Raw genomic sequence first — 14,368 nt, forward strand, 5'->3', positions numbered from 1 at the left:
GTTTTGCCAGTAGTTGCCACGCTTGGCAGGCGGATTGAAAAAATGCAGGCCTTAGAGATGTTTTAAGAGGGACGCTGCTATCCATCCCCCGCCCTCCCCTTAGTCGATTCTTACGACACCCACAGGAAAGGAAGGGGTGGTCTATTCTATACTGAGACCACACGGCAGTTGAGATTATATCGGTGAGCATATATAAAATTAAATACATTCGAACATAGAACTTCCTTTTTTAAAAGTCGGTTAAAATCATTAATTGTGTTTACTTTTATTACAGACTAATAAAATCCGTAATATAGATATATTATATATGAAATAGCGACTATTAAAAAGGAAGTTCCCGACTTGATATTTACGTAAAAAGCTATTACGTAGAATCGCTAAAGTTTTACAACTTGATAAGACGTGTAGTCCATTCAAAGTACAGTTTCAAGGGTCCCTGAGTATTACATGTCTATCAAATATCGTCTGGATAAATGAATATAGACATTTTCGACAGCTGATAATCTTTCACGCAATTGATAAGATATTTTTTTGATTTAAAAATGCAAAATTATGTTGGTACATCTCAGTATATGCAAGAAGAGTAATAATGAATACCTATTACGTTTGTGCATTGAAAATACTCTTTATTTTAAGTTTTAGTCAAGCAAATGTCATAAAACAGAATGCCGATTCATGCCAACAAATATTGGGGGATGACGTGATAAGGGAAATCTGGTCTTATGAAAATGTAAAGGACGAAATATTACGATATGTCACAGAAGGAGATTTTAAGGGGAAAACGTATGACGAGTGAGTAAACATTGAATAGTTATTAAGTTATTATGTTTAAATTAATTTAATTCTAATAATATGAAGATAAAATATTTGACTTATTGTTTTTAATGGATAAATTAAAGAAAATACTTAACCAATTTTTTTTCATATTTACTAAGGTATCAACCAACAACATGGATTGTATTTTATTTTCATAAAATTTAGAGATCGTCTACCTATTCTTCTTAGTGACTTAGGCATGTAATTCAGGGCGGATCGCCAGTTACTTATAAATTCATTAATGATCCAATTTATTAACTAGATCAGAATTCGTTTATTATCTTATATGTGTTTGGCAGTAAAAGTAATAAGTGGACATAGCTAGTTAAAAATACTGTTTTTATTATAATATTTATGAAAACTACACAAATTTTATTTTAGAATAGAATATAAAGTATTTATTGCCAGAAAAACGCGTAGTTACGACAGAAAATACAGAAATTTTATATATAAGAAGCGTCTCATATTAGGTAATAGAAACTAGCTCAGCTGATGTTGTGATTTCCCATTGCAATGTATACAGCTGCACATAGCTAGTTTTTAGGTTTTAGTTTGGTTTAGAGATTTATTTAATTAAGCTGAAACAATTTAACGCTTGAAGCATTCCATAATTATTTGGTAGTATAAATAATTTACATAAAAATTATTATTATTGTTTTTAGATTGGCTAAGTTTGTGGATAAGTTTGGTGCCCGACCATCAGGAACAGAAGTGCTTGAGAATTCTATCGATTACATAATTGACTTGACACGTGCCGAAAATATAAATGATATTGTAACAGAAGAATTAGAGGTAAATAATTTCAATTAGTTGTGCAATATAAATTTTTTTTAATGCAAATTAAGTTATTAATTCATTTTTTTAAATTATAAGGTTCCTCACTGGACTAGAGGAGAAGAAAGAATTACCATGTTACAACCGAGAGTGAAAAATTTAGCAGTATTAGGGCTGGGCCGTAGTGTGAGTACACCACCGGAAGGTATAACTGCTGAAGTAATATTAATAAATGATTTCGCTCAATTAGAAAGTAGTAAGGAAGAGGACATTAGGGGAAAAATTGTTATCTATAATCCTGTTTTTACAACATATAGTGATACTGTAGCATATAGGACACAAGGTGCAACTAGAGCATCAGCTAAAGGCGCTATAGCTTCATTGGTTCGTTCAGTTGGACCATTTTCTATTGATTCGCCACATACTGGTTTACAAACATATGGTGAAAATGTAACTCAAATTCCAACAGCTGCTATAACACTTGAAGATACAGATTTAATAAAACGAATAATTGATCGAGGAGAAAAAGTAATTTTAAAAATTGAAATGACATCTTCTCTCGATACTAAAATATCAAGAAATACTATTGTCGATCTCAAGGGAACGGAGAAACCGGATAGCCTCGTAATAGTATCAGGTCATATTGACAGTTGGGATGTTGGCCAAGGCGCCATGGATGACGGTGGCGGATTATTTATAAGTTGGGCAGCTCCTGTAATTCTCAAACGTTTAAATTTGCAACCAAGAAGAACAATACGGTCAATATTTTGGACGGCAGAGGAATTTGCTTATGTGGGAGCTTATGATTATGAGAAAAGACATCTAGATGAACTTCAGAATATAAATTTCATAATGGAGTCTGATGAGGGTACATTTGCTCCTCTTGGTTTAGCAGTAGGAGGTAACCAGGAAGCTCGATGCATCATTGCAGAGATTTTGAAATTATTTGAATCGATTAATGCTACTACTTTAATAGAAGATGATAGTCCGGGTTCTGATATAGCTATTATTACAAAACATGGTATTCCAGGAGCTAGTCTTTATAATGACAATGAAAGATATTTTTGGTTCCATCACACCGAAGGAGACACTATGAATGTAGAAGATGAGCGTGATCTTGATCTTGGGACTGCATTATGGACTGCCGTTGCCTATATAGTTGCTGATATTTCTTTCGATATACCTCGATAATAAATTCCTATTAATTGAATAATTTTTCACGACACTTAAATATTTAAGTTACCTTTGAATATTAATAAATTCTTTCATTATTTATAATAGATTAGATTTATAAAATAGACTTATAGAATGATAGTAATAAATTATTTGCAAGAACTTAATAAATGGTGTTTTCTTCATACATCTAAGCCGTTTATTAGATTGTTATATATTGGTAATATTATTTTTACTTACAAGCAACATAATAATTGTAATACGTTAATTGCTTGCAGGCAAAAAGAATATTGTTAATTCAAACAATAGGTCAGCAAAGAGCAAATGATAATAACAATTCTAAAAAGTAATTAATATTTATAACAGTATAAATATTAATGAGGAAAGGGAAGACCGAGAAATAACTACATGGGATAGATATAAGAAACATTAGGCACCATATCGTATAGGAGGATCAAATAATAAATCACAGAATAAAATAAATAAAAGCTTGGAATAGACCTGACTGGAAGAGAACACATGCGTCAGTTGCTCCAAAAAGGGGGAAATCATATATACAAAAAAAAAAAAAAAATTTTTAGAATCATAAAAAGTAATACTTTGACCATTTTTTCTTCAAGATTCTTCTTTTGAACATCTCTTTAATATTACCTTCTTAATTAGTTATTCAGTTTGGCAACATTTTTGTTACTGGTATTGCAACTTCTATTATTAAGATTATTTAGATAGATTGTATCTATGAGAATTACAAACAAAATATGACTATATTACTATAATAGAGAAAGTATTTTAAATAAAATAATTTTAATGTACTTAACTAAAAATTTAATCAAATGCAAATGATAAAACACTATTTAATTTATGTCGAAACAAAACAAATCAATGCAAACCGTTTTGTAGCTAAAGTTATTTTCGCTCGATCATTTTTATCATTATGTTATTATATTATCTAGTAGTATTGATGATAGAAGCATAGGAATGTGTATATTACTTATCAAAGAAAATATTTATCAAATCGCTGAGAGGTTAGGACGCAATCAATCATGCTCATTTCGCGTAGATACATCCACTTTAAAGTCTGAAGTTGATATATAAGCATCATTTCAATTAGATACTTCAATGTGGGTTAGTTGGTACACAGGCAGGTGGCAGACAGATTCTTGCCAGATTTGGTAGTTTACAGACACATGGTTGCCAAATAGGCGGTTGCTATACAGGCAGGCGCCGGACAGGTTGCTACCAGACAGGTGGGTGCTATATAGGTAGTTGCTACATAAATGACTGCAACACAGGTAGATGCCACTGAGTTAGGTATTTCTTGATTAAACATTTTTTTGAGATAAGTTGGGTCATCTAGCCATGTGTATCATATGTTCATACATATGTGTGCCAGTATAACTAAATGATTCAGTTATTTTAATATTTCATGAGTATACAATAGTTCTTTTTTATACAACTTAGAATGGCAAACAAGCTGACGGCCTACCTGATGGAAAGTGGTAACCGTCGCCTATAGACATGAGCAGTACCATGGACATAACAGAGTATACTGTTTCGCCCATGATACCCCCCATGCGTTGCCATTCCTGAGGACTCAGGTGTTATTCCTCCGTATCCAGTAAATTCACGCCATATCCCACCCTTGAAACCGAAACACAGCCATGCAAACACAACTGCTTCACGGTAGAAACACGAATGGGACAGAGGTACTCAAGCAATCGACTTTTGTACAAAGTCTCCCTTACACAGACACAACGTCCATCTTATTTTTCTTTTGCCCTTTTTCCATGCCTATTTAGGATTCCCATAATGTTTTCTGCTTCCATGACATATCTCCATACTGCAGTTTACTCTATACTGACTGTGAGTTCAAGAATAAGAATTTACTAAAAACCCCTTTTAATTATATCTAGTATAGAAGTAAGCTTGTGTATATTTTTATACTAATATTATAAAGAGGAAATGGATTGTTCGTTTGCAATAAATAAACCCTAAAAATAATCAATTGATTTTAAAAAAAATTGTCACCTGTAGAAAGTTATATTATCGGTGAGTAACATAGGGTGTATAGGTTTTTCTATCTATCTGCATCGAGCAGGGTTGGCTTTCTAGTGTATATGCAAAAGAAGATATTATAATAATACCAATAAATATATTTGACGACATCTCTGGTACAGTGGTATGTTGCTTTGCGTAATTGAAGTTTTGAGTTTGGTCCTCTAACGAATCTAATCAACTTGACTTAATTGAAGTAGGTTTATATATTTTGGATTGTATTTCCAGATATTTGTCGTGAAAAAAATCTTGTGAATGTGAGTTAATAGACGATTAAAACATTTCAAAATTATATAAAACATTTAAAATGTATGTAATGGTCATAAGCGTTTGTGTGAAAAGTTAATATATTGCAATAAAATTTCTTTAGAACACAGAACTGAATTGCATAACGCAAACGTGTATATATATGTAGGTCGTCCGCTGACATAATGAGGAATTTTGTCCTCTACGCACGAAAAGTCCTTTGTTTGCGCACGCCCTTAGGGACTTGTGAAACGGTACTGACGGAGAGTGTTACATTTTTATCAAATATCGTGTGGATAACTTTTTATAGACATTTTCGACAGCTGACAATCTTTTACGTGCTTGATAAGATACTTTGATATATTAAAAGCAGAAAACGATATCGCTTCATCACAGTTGAGAAGAGGAGCAAAAATGAATATCTACAACATATGTGTACTGAAAATTCTTTTTTTTCTAAGTCTTAGTCAAGCTAATGTTATAAAGCAAGAATCCGATACATGCCAACAAATATTGGGGGATGAACTGATAAGAGAAATTAGTTCTTATGGAAATGTAAGAGACGAAATATTTAGATACGTTCTTGAAGGAGAATTTAAGGGGAAAACGTATGATGAGTGAGTAATAATTAAATTAATTTATAAATTTATTGTAACACAATTTTAATTATAAATACTCTTTTCTTTTATTTTTACATATTTTGTTTATTTATTTAATATATAATGTTATGTTACAAACGGAACGGAGCATTACGGCTTTACCGTGTACCGCTGTTATTGACATTAATATATTGTATGATATAGCTTAATTATATAGAGAAATCCTTACTATAATGTTGTAAACTGAATGCAAGTTGGTCTGTTTATTACCTTTTGGTGAGTTAACGGTTTAACCAATCACTATCAAATTTGGTATACAAAAGAAAGAACAAAGAACAAATTTCAGAGACAGGTCATGTCTGAGCTTAATAAAATAGTTGTCTATTTCAATAAGGCGTTACGTGGAAGAATTCATACGTATAACTACAATTTACGCGGTCAAGGCCGGTACGATGTATTTAAAAAAATAATTATGGTTAAGTGGTAATAGTTATTTCAGTAAATGCAAATGATCTATCTTTATTGCTTACAACGATTAATGTAAACAATAAAGGTAATTTGAATGATTCATAATTTACAAACGTGCATTTTTTTTATGCAGCTTAGAATGGAAAACAAGCTGATGTCTCACTTGATGAAAAGTGGTAACCGTCGTCTATAGACATGAGTAGTACCATGGACATATTAGAGTATATTTGAGGGGACGTAAGTTCCACGTAGTTCACTCTGGAAACCATTGTGACTAATACTTGTTGCATTCGTCACGCTGGGCTAACGTTGCCTGCTTTCACGCTCATCTATCATTTCTCACGGGTGCCCCGCCAGTGTATACTGATAGCGCAGGCGAGGTTACCATTCCATTATCATCCATTAAAAAAAACAGAGTATACTGTTTCGCTCATGATACCCCCCATGCGTTGCTATTCCTGAGGACTCAGGTATTATTCCTCTGCACCCTGTAAATTCACTGCCATATCCTATCTGTAACAGACCGTTGTTGGAAAATGTTTTTTGGTAGTTATCAAAATGAAACGGACACTGGCAAGACACTATTTTTAATCAATTCACAAAACAACTAACAACAACTAACTACTAACAACTCGTGCACACACGTGCCACAGGGCATACGTTCGGCGCATGCGCGCCGGCATTAATTCAATCAAATACTAACAGATGGCGCTAGTGGTTACAATTATAACATTTACGAGGTGCGAGGTGCGTCGCTTACACCACCCTTCAAACCGAAACACAGCTATGCAAATTCAATTTGAAAAAAGAAATTTCCCGGTAGAAACACGAATGGGACAAAGGTGCTCAAGCAAATTACTTTTGTACAAGGTCTCCCTCTGGTAAATTTATTTATTGTTCATTTATTTATTTTCTTATATTTCCTATTTATATATTTATTAGCAAATTAAATAAGTTATAAGCAATTGTATAAATAACTTGTCCTGCGATTGACTACAAACAAAAGTAAATAACAACAATTTATGAAAAAAGTGAAAATGTATTAAATACCTATAAAACATTCTAGTACAAAAGAAATATTTTACGTTAATAGCATACATTTCATTTAAATATGGCGAATGTTAGAAGTTTTTAAACGAGTTGGAGTCGACTTTAGATTTATGTTGCAATTACACAGGTTACTGAAAGAAATTTGCGCTTAAACATTCTTTTGGTAGTGGTCATTATTCATTTAATTTTTAATTTTTATGTTTTAGATTGGCTAAGTTCGTGGATAAGTTTGGTGCCCGTCCATCTGGTACTGAAGTACTTGAGAATTCTATTGATTACATGATTGAATTGACTCGTGCCGAAGATATAAATGATATTGTTACAGAAGAGTTAGAGGTATATAGTATAACTTTAATAAGTTGTGCAAAAGCAATTTAATCTTTTAATTGTGAAAAAGGTTATTAAACTACTTTTTAAATTTTAAGGTACCGCATTGGACTAGAGGGGAAGAAAGAGTAACCATGTTACAACCCCGAGTTAAAAATTTATCAGTATTAGGTTTGGGCCGTAGTGTGAGTACACCACCTGAAGGTATAACAGCAGAAGTGGTAATTGTGACTGATTTTGCTGAATTAGAAAATAGCCGGGAAGAAGACATTAAGGGTAAAATTGTGATATTCGATCCTGTTTATACTACATATGGTGAAACTTCTGTATATCGTTCACAAAGTGCCACTAGAGCATCAGCTAAAGGCGCTGTAGCATCACTAGTACGCTCAATTGCACCATTTTCTATCGATTCCCCACATACTGGTTCACAATCGTATGGTCAAAATGTAACACAAATTCCAACAGCAGCTATTACGCTTGAAGATGCAGATTTAATTAGACGAATAATAAATCGAGGTGAAAAAGTAATTTTGAAAATTGAAATGTCGTCTTCTTATGATACTAAAATATCAAGAAATACTATTGTTGATCTGAAAGGAAGAGAGAATCCTGATAGCCTTGTAATAGTATCAGGCCATATTGACAGTTGGGATGTTGGTCAGGGAGCTATGGATGATGGTGGCGGATTATTTGTCAGTTGGGCGGCTCCTGTAATTTTAAAGCGTTTAAATTTACAACCAAGAAGAACGGTACGATCAATATTTTGGACAGCAGAGGAATTTGGCTTGATTGGTGCTTATGCTTATGAGGAAAAACATCGAGATGAAAATCATAATATCAATTTCATAATGGAATCTGATGAGGGTACATTTGCTCCTCTTGGCTTGGCAGTAGCAGGGAACCAGGAAGCCCGATGTATTATTGCAGAAATTTTGAAATTATTTGAATCGATTAATGCTACTACTTTGGTAGAAGATGATAGTCCAGGTTCAGATATAGCTGTTATTACCAGAACTGGCATTCCAGGGGCTAGTCTTCATAATGATAATGAAAGATATTTTTGGTTCCATCACACCGCAGGAGATACAATGAATGTAGAGGATGAACGAGAACTTGATTTAGGATCAGCTTTTTGGACAACAGTTGCCTACATAATTGCTGATATTTCTGTCGATATTCCTCGATAATTATTTGTATAAAACAGTAAACAATTACTATTAATTGTATAATTATTGTTCTATAATATCTACACATATTCTGTAATAAATAATGCTATTGGTGTGTAATAGAAAATGCCATTATTTTTTTAAATAAAATAATAACATACTTGATTAGAACAAAAGTCAGTGAATAAAAATATCGCACCTTCATCTAAATTATTAATTTTTCATATAATTTGGAATGATATGTACCTGATAACAAATGGTATTTTTTCACCTATAAATATGGATAGCACCTAGAACATCGGAGAACACATCATTGTGGTCATGAATGTACTAAAACTACTATAACGACATATTATCTATTTAGTGATTTTGTTATATGGTAATAATAAAACAAAATTGTTAAAATATAACAAATTTGTGCTTTTTTGTCCAGAAATAATCGTAAAATTGTATTCTTATTATAAGACTTATTTATGTATTATAATTAAGTTTCGTATCGAAAATGATACGAAATCATTAAAGAAAGCATTATTCTACATTATGCATGAAATGTAAAGAAAAAAATTTAGACTTCTTTTACCTTAACAATATAAATTCATAATTGCACTATAATTTAAACCAATAAAATACTTTATTATTTTAGTGCAGTGTATAGATAAATAAATCAAGTAGAATTATACAATTCAGACATATGTTTAAAATTGATTAATATTGGTTAGAATTCATAAGGTACTGTAGATTTCGCTAGTGATAAAAAAGTTTTTAGTTTTAAGTACATGAATTATAATATATTTATTTACTCGGATAGTCCAGCAGCATTACTTACACTTGTCTTATACGAAATTAAATAAAAATTTACGAACAACTGCATAATGCTATTAAATAACTTGGGTAGCAGAAATAACATTATCTTGAGATGGATTCCTGGTCACTCAAACATTCATAGAAATGAAACAGCTGACCAATTAGCAAAGGAAGGGGCAAAGAATATCCAAATAGGATCAGAACCTTACTGTGACATACCTTGAAGCCTAACGCTCAGACAGCTTGAAATCTTAGAAGTAGCACATAATAGCTGGCTCTTGTTGCCAAGATTAAATAACTCGATAGCCCTAATTAAGAGGTTTTTAGAAAATTATTCTAATAAATTAATTCTAATGATTAAAAGTAAGAAATTTTTGAATAAAAGTATAAGTGTGTATTACATAATAATATGTGTTTCTGTATCTCACCAATGAGAGTCCTTTTTAATACACACATATTTATATATCCAAGATACTGTAAACTAAACAAACACATGACCCAACTGGGCTTATGACCAAAAAGTGTTTGCAAATCTTGTCACAGTGTGGAAGAAGCGCCTTACTTTATTTAATTTGTGGCACACTTAATTTGTGGCTGTACATAAACGATATATCTCCTTTGGAAAATACATTTTATATCCTGAAGAGATAAAAAACATCGCTATAAAAACATCTTAAAATTCCTATCACTGATAGAAATTAGCAGCGAACTTAAAAAAAGTGTGAGCATTAAAGATCATGGAAACTTCGTAGTGTCACAGGGTTTTTTGCCTGGCAAAAGCTCGTTATTTAATAATAATAATAAATAGTGTTAAAAGTATTTTCTAAGAGCAAAAAAAAAAAAACTGGGCGGAAAATTGAAATCATAAAGTGTGAACCCTTTATCTACGGTTCATTCTCTTTCGGGATTGCTGCCCTTGGAAGCGATAAACGCGATCGGAAATATTATAAAGATATCTGCTATGCGACAGCCAGAATAGAGGAAAATTTTCACTAAGCACCACATGCGATCCACCTTTCGATAACGGCCTTAAATTATGTTATCGTTACGAGGCGATTGAAATAAAAGTTTTAGCTTTCTAGGAAAACAGCTATTTGAGCATATAATGTTGGGAAAATTCTTTTATGATACAATATCTTAGGGTATTGTGTTTATCGTTCAGGAATAAAATTTAAGAACTGTTTTCATTAATATTAGTATATTTAATTTCGATGATATGACAATTTAATTTTGTTTTAATTTAAAATATCCAATAAAAACAGACATATAGTATATGACATTAAACATATATTATTATCCTTATTATTAATATATAATAATTAAATAATTAATATTATAAATATGAAAGCGAGTTTTTTTGTTTGCCACCTTAAAGTGCCTTAATGGTTTAACCAATCACTTTCTAATTTGCTATAAGAATATATGAGTACGTAGTATACGGGAAGAAGAAGAATATAGGCAATTTTTTTATTTTGGTCAGTAAACATACAGTACATAAACAGTTACGCAGACGAAGTAGTGGGTAAAAGCTAATATTATATATTTACGTATATAACATTTTTCAGTGAAATAATTTCTGTTAATAAAGGAAATAAAGGGAAAAAAACTCCACATGATTCAGCTTAGACAGATGTCGATTCTATTTACTTTAGAAAAAAAAGAATGCCCTTTTTTATGTTAAAGTTACTTTTTCTGTGATTTGTTTAGTTTATAAGATATACTTGCAACTATTGAAAACGAAATACTTAAAACATAAACATTCATACAGTTACTATTGCGCAATACGTGACGTGATTATAAATTGATAATATTTCTATAGTGAATGCAAAACATCATTTTCAGAATCGATCACATGTTATGTGTATAAATCGTTACAGACATTTTCGAGAGCTGACAATCTTCTATGTGATAAGATAATTTTGCCGTGTTAAAAGTGAAAAGCGATATCGTTAGATCTCAGTCCATGGGAAAACAGCAATAATGAATATCTACTACATTTGCCTGTTAAAAATACTCCTAATTATAAGTTTTAACCAAGCAAAAGTTATAGAAAAACAGTCTGATACATGTAGAGAAATATTGGGGGACGATCTGATAAGAGAAATTGGATCCTATGAAAATGTAAGGGACGAAATATTGAGATATGTTATAGAAGGAGATTTTAAGGGAAAAACGTACGACGAGTGAGTAACAATTTAATACAATTGCGTATTGTAATGTAATTGTAATAGTGATTTTTTTTTATCTTTATTTTGTGATTTTTTTGTTACTATGTATAATGATTCTGAATTAAATGTTAGATAGTCAAAGTAGCAAAATTGTGGAATTTTGTTACACTTTGAAGATAGGATACGATAACCTAATAGAATAATTATCATCTCAATAATCAGTAATGCGTTTCTGTGGAATATTACTAAATATTACAAATGTGAAGTTTTCTGAAGATGTTTGGATATTTATATGTTTGTTACTCAATCATACTAATAAAAATTTCGTACACGAATATACCATTTTCTGGATTAACATTTACCCTCATTTATGCGAGAAAAGGCGCGAAGTATAGCTAGTAATTTATGCATGAAAGAAATTAAATTATATTATTATTTACAGCCTGTTATGTAGTAAAATTAATGTTTCACGTTGTATATGACGTCAAATTTAAATTTATGTTGCAACTAGCAATTTCTCACAATATAGGTGATATAAGACTACAATGTTATAGAATAACGTTGTGATAATATTACCTGCAGTTTCGCCCACGCCTATACATTATCTCTGGTTCTCATGGGAATTTAGAGATATTCCTCTTTAGTGTTCAGTGCGCAGATCAGTCAGGACAGATTGTACAAATGACCGAAAAATTGGGATTAAATTACTTTATATTATTTTTGATGCCTATAAATTCCTTTAAGATCCGTTTTTAATTTTTAGATTGGCTAAGTTTGTGGACAAATTTGGTGCCCGTCCATCTGGATCTGAAGCTCTTGAAAATTCTATTGATTATATCATTGATATAACACGTGCGGAAGGTTTAAACGATGTTATTACAGAGGAGTTAGAGGTAAGTCGTGTAATTTTATTATATTATATGAAGTGAAGTTAACGTTTTTATAGAAAATTAAGTATATATTTTTTTATTTCAAGGTACCGCATTGGACTAGAGGAGAAGAAAGTATTACTATGTTGCAACCAAGAGTTAAAAATTTATCTGTATTAGGACTGGGTACTAGTGTGAGTACACCTCCTGAAGGTATAACCGCTGAAGTGGTAGTTATAAGTGATTTTGCTGAATTAGAAAATAGTCAGGAAGAGGATATCAAGGGTAAAATTGTTTTATATAATCCAATGTATACTTCATACGGAGCAACTACACCATATCGGACACAAGGTGCAACTAGAGCCGCAGCTAAAGGCGCTGTAGCCTCATTAGTACGTTCTCTTGGACCATTTTCTATTAATTCGCCTCATACTGGTGCACAAACATATGGCGAAAATGTAACTCAAATACCAACAGCTGCTATAACACTAGAAGATGCAGATTTAATTAGAAGAATAACTGCTCGAGGAGAAAAAGTCATTCTAAAAATCGAAATGTCATCTTCCTATGATACTAAAATATCAAGAAATACTATTGTTGATTTGAAAGGAAGAGAGAATCCTGAGAGCCTTGTAATAGTATCAGGCCATATTGACAGTTGGGATGTTGGTCAGGGGGCTATGGATGACGGTGGCGGAGTATTTATTAGTTGGGCGGCTCCTGTAATTCTCAAACGATTAAATTTACAACCAAGAAGAACTATTCGCTCAATATTTTGGACAGCAGAAGAAGTGGGATTGGTTGGCGCCTATGCTTATGAAGAAAAACATCGAGATGAAAATCACAATATAAATTTCATTATGGAATCTGACGTGGGTACATTTGCTCCTCTTGGCTTGTCAGTAGCAGCCAACCAAGAAGCCCGATGTATCATTGCTGAAATTTTGAAATTATTTGAATCGATTAATGCTTCTACTTTAGTAGAATCTAATAGCGCGGGTCCTGATATAGATGTTATTACAAATACTGGTATTCCAGGAGCTGGCCTTCACAATGACAATGCAAGATATTTTTGGTTTCACCACACTGAAGGCGATACTATGAATGTAGAGGATGAACATGAACTTGATTTAGGGGCTGCATTTTGGACGGCGGTTGCTTACATAATTGCCGATATTTCCGTCGACATACCGCGATAAATATTCTTTCATATTTATAATAAAATTATTATTGAAGATTTAAGTTATTTGTATGTTATACTTGAGTATTACTTCCAATTCTTTGCTTTTCTTCAAGTTATATTGCTTGTCATTAACTTTTTATTTGATTATTCTTGTATTGCTTCCTATGAGACTAAGAAGACAAAGCGTTAGTAATTTAATTTAATATTTTAGAAGGATGCCCAAAATTTTTAATTACTGCCAATTCTAAAGTTAAATAATCTACGTTTTATTGCAATATAGAATTAATTTTAAATTTCAGATTAACTTTAACATATTTTTTAAAAAAAACCTTATGAAATTCTTATAGAATATTTATTGCAAATGTCCTTATAATTAAATAATTGTTTTTTTTTTATAACTAATCTTACATCTTCATGATTTTGAAGATGAAACATTGGCGTAGTGATTTGAAATTCTTACACGAATAGGTACTTTATAGCCGGTTTATACATGGTGATGTTCTGTATCGTCAGCAACTCTTTTTATGTTAGTGATTTAATATACTGAAACATCTTTGTCTGCATTCAAAGCGTAGAAGAGTTTTTTATTTTATTTTTTTCAATTTTATTTGTCTGCACCACGTATAGCGGTTTAGCATCGTTTCAGTTCATCTAACACTGCTTGTGG

The 14,368-nt window shown here is 31.8% G+C and overlaps 3 protein-coding genes across 3 annotated transcripts; all 3 read left to right on the top strand.

The window, feature by feature from the left end:
* The first annotated feature begins 547 nt into the window (after positions 1 to 547).
* On the top strand, positions 548 to 2,926 carry LOC113520152 (carboxypeptidase Q-like). The gene is made up of 3 exons (XM_026905413.3): positions 548 to 792; positions 1,479 to 1,608; positions 1,690 to 2,926. The coding sequence occupies exons 1-3, from the start codon at positions 590 to 592 to the stop codon at positions 2,779 to 2,781; spliced, it is 1,425 nt and encodes a 474-aa protein (XP_026761214.1). The 5' UTR covers positions 548 to 589; the 3' UTR covers positions 2,782 to 2,926.
* Positions 2,927 to 5,444: 2,518 nt separating this feature from the next.
* LOC113510567 (carboxypeptidase Q-like) lies at positions 5,445 to 10,828 on the top strand. The gene is made up of 3 exons (XM_031907536.2): positions 5,445 to 5,681; positions 7,388 to 7,517; positions 7,607 to 10,828. Exons 1-3 carry the CDS (start codon positions 5,479 to 5,481, stop codon positions 8,696 to 8,698), a joined length of 1,425 nt encoding a protein of 474 aa, XP_031763396.1. The 5' UTR covers positions 5,445 to 5,478; the 3' UTR covers positions 8,699 to 10,828.
* Positions 10,829 to 11,415: 587 nt separating this feature from the next.
* LOC113513480 (carboxypeptidase Q-like) lies at positions 11,416 to 13,755 on the top strand. Its single transcript, XM_026897472.3, has 3 exons — positions 11,416 to 11,664; positions 12,413 to 12,542; positions 12,626 to 13,755. The coding sequence occupies exons 1-3, from the start codon at positions 11,462 to 11,464 to the stop codon at positions 13,715 to 13,717; spliced, it is 1,425 nt and encodes a 474-aa protein (XP_026753273.2). The 5' UTR covers positions 11,416 to 11,461; the 3' UTR covers positions 13,718 to 13,755.
* Positions 13,756 to 14,368: the final 613 nt, after the last annotated feature.

This window comes from Galleria mellonella, unplaced genomic scaffold (assembly GCF_026898425.1).
Source record: "Galleria mellonella isolate WM207_F2 unplaced genomic scaffold, CSIRO_AGI_GalMel_v1 utg300, whole genome shotgun sequence".
In the NCBI taxonomy this organism is placed as follows: Eukaryota; Metazoa; Arthropoda; class Insecta; order Lepidoptera; family Pyralidae; genus Galleria; species Galleria mellonella.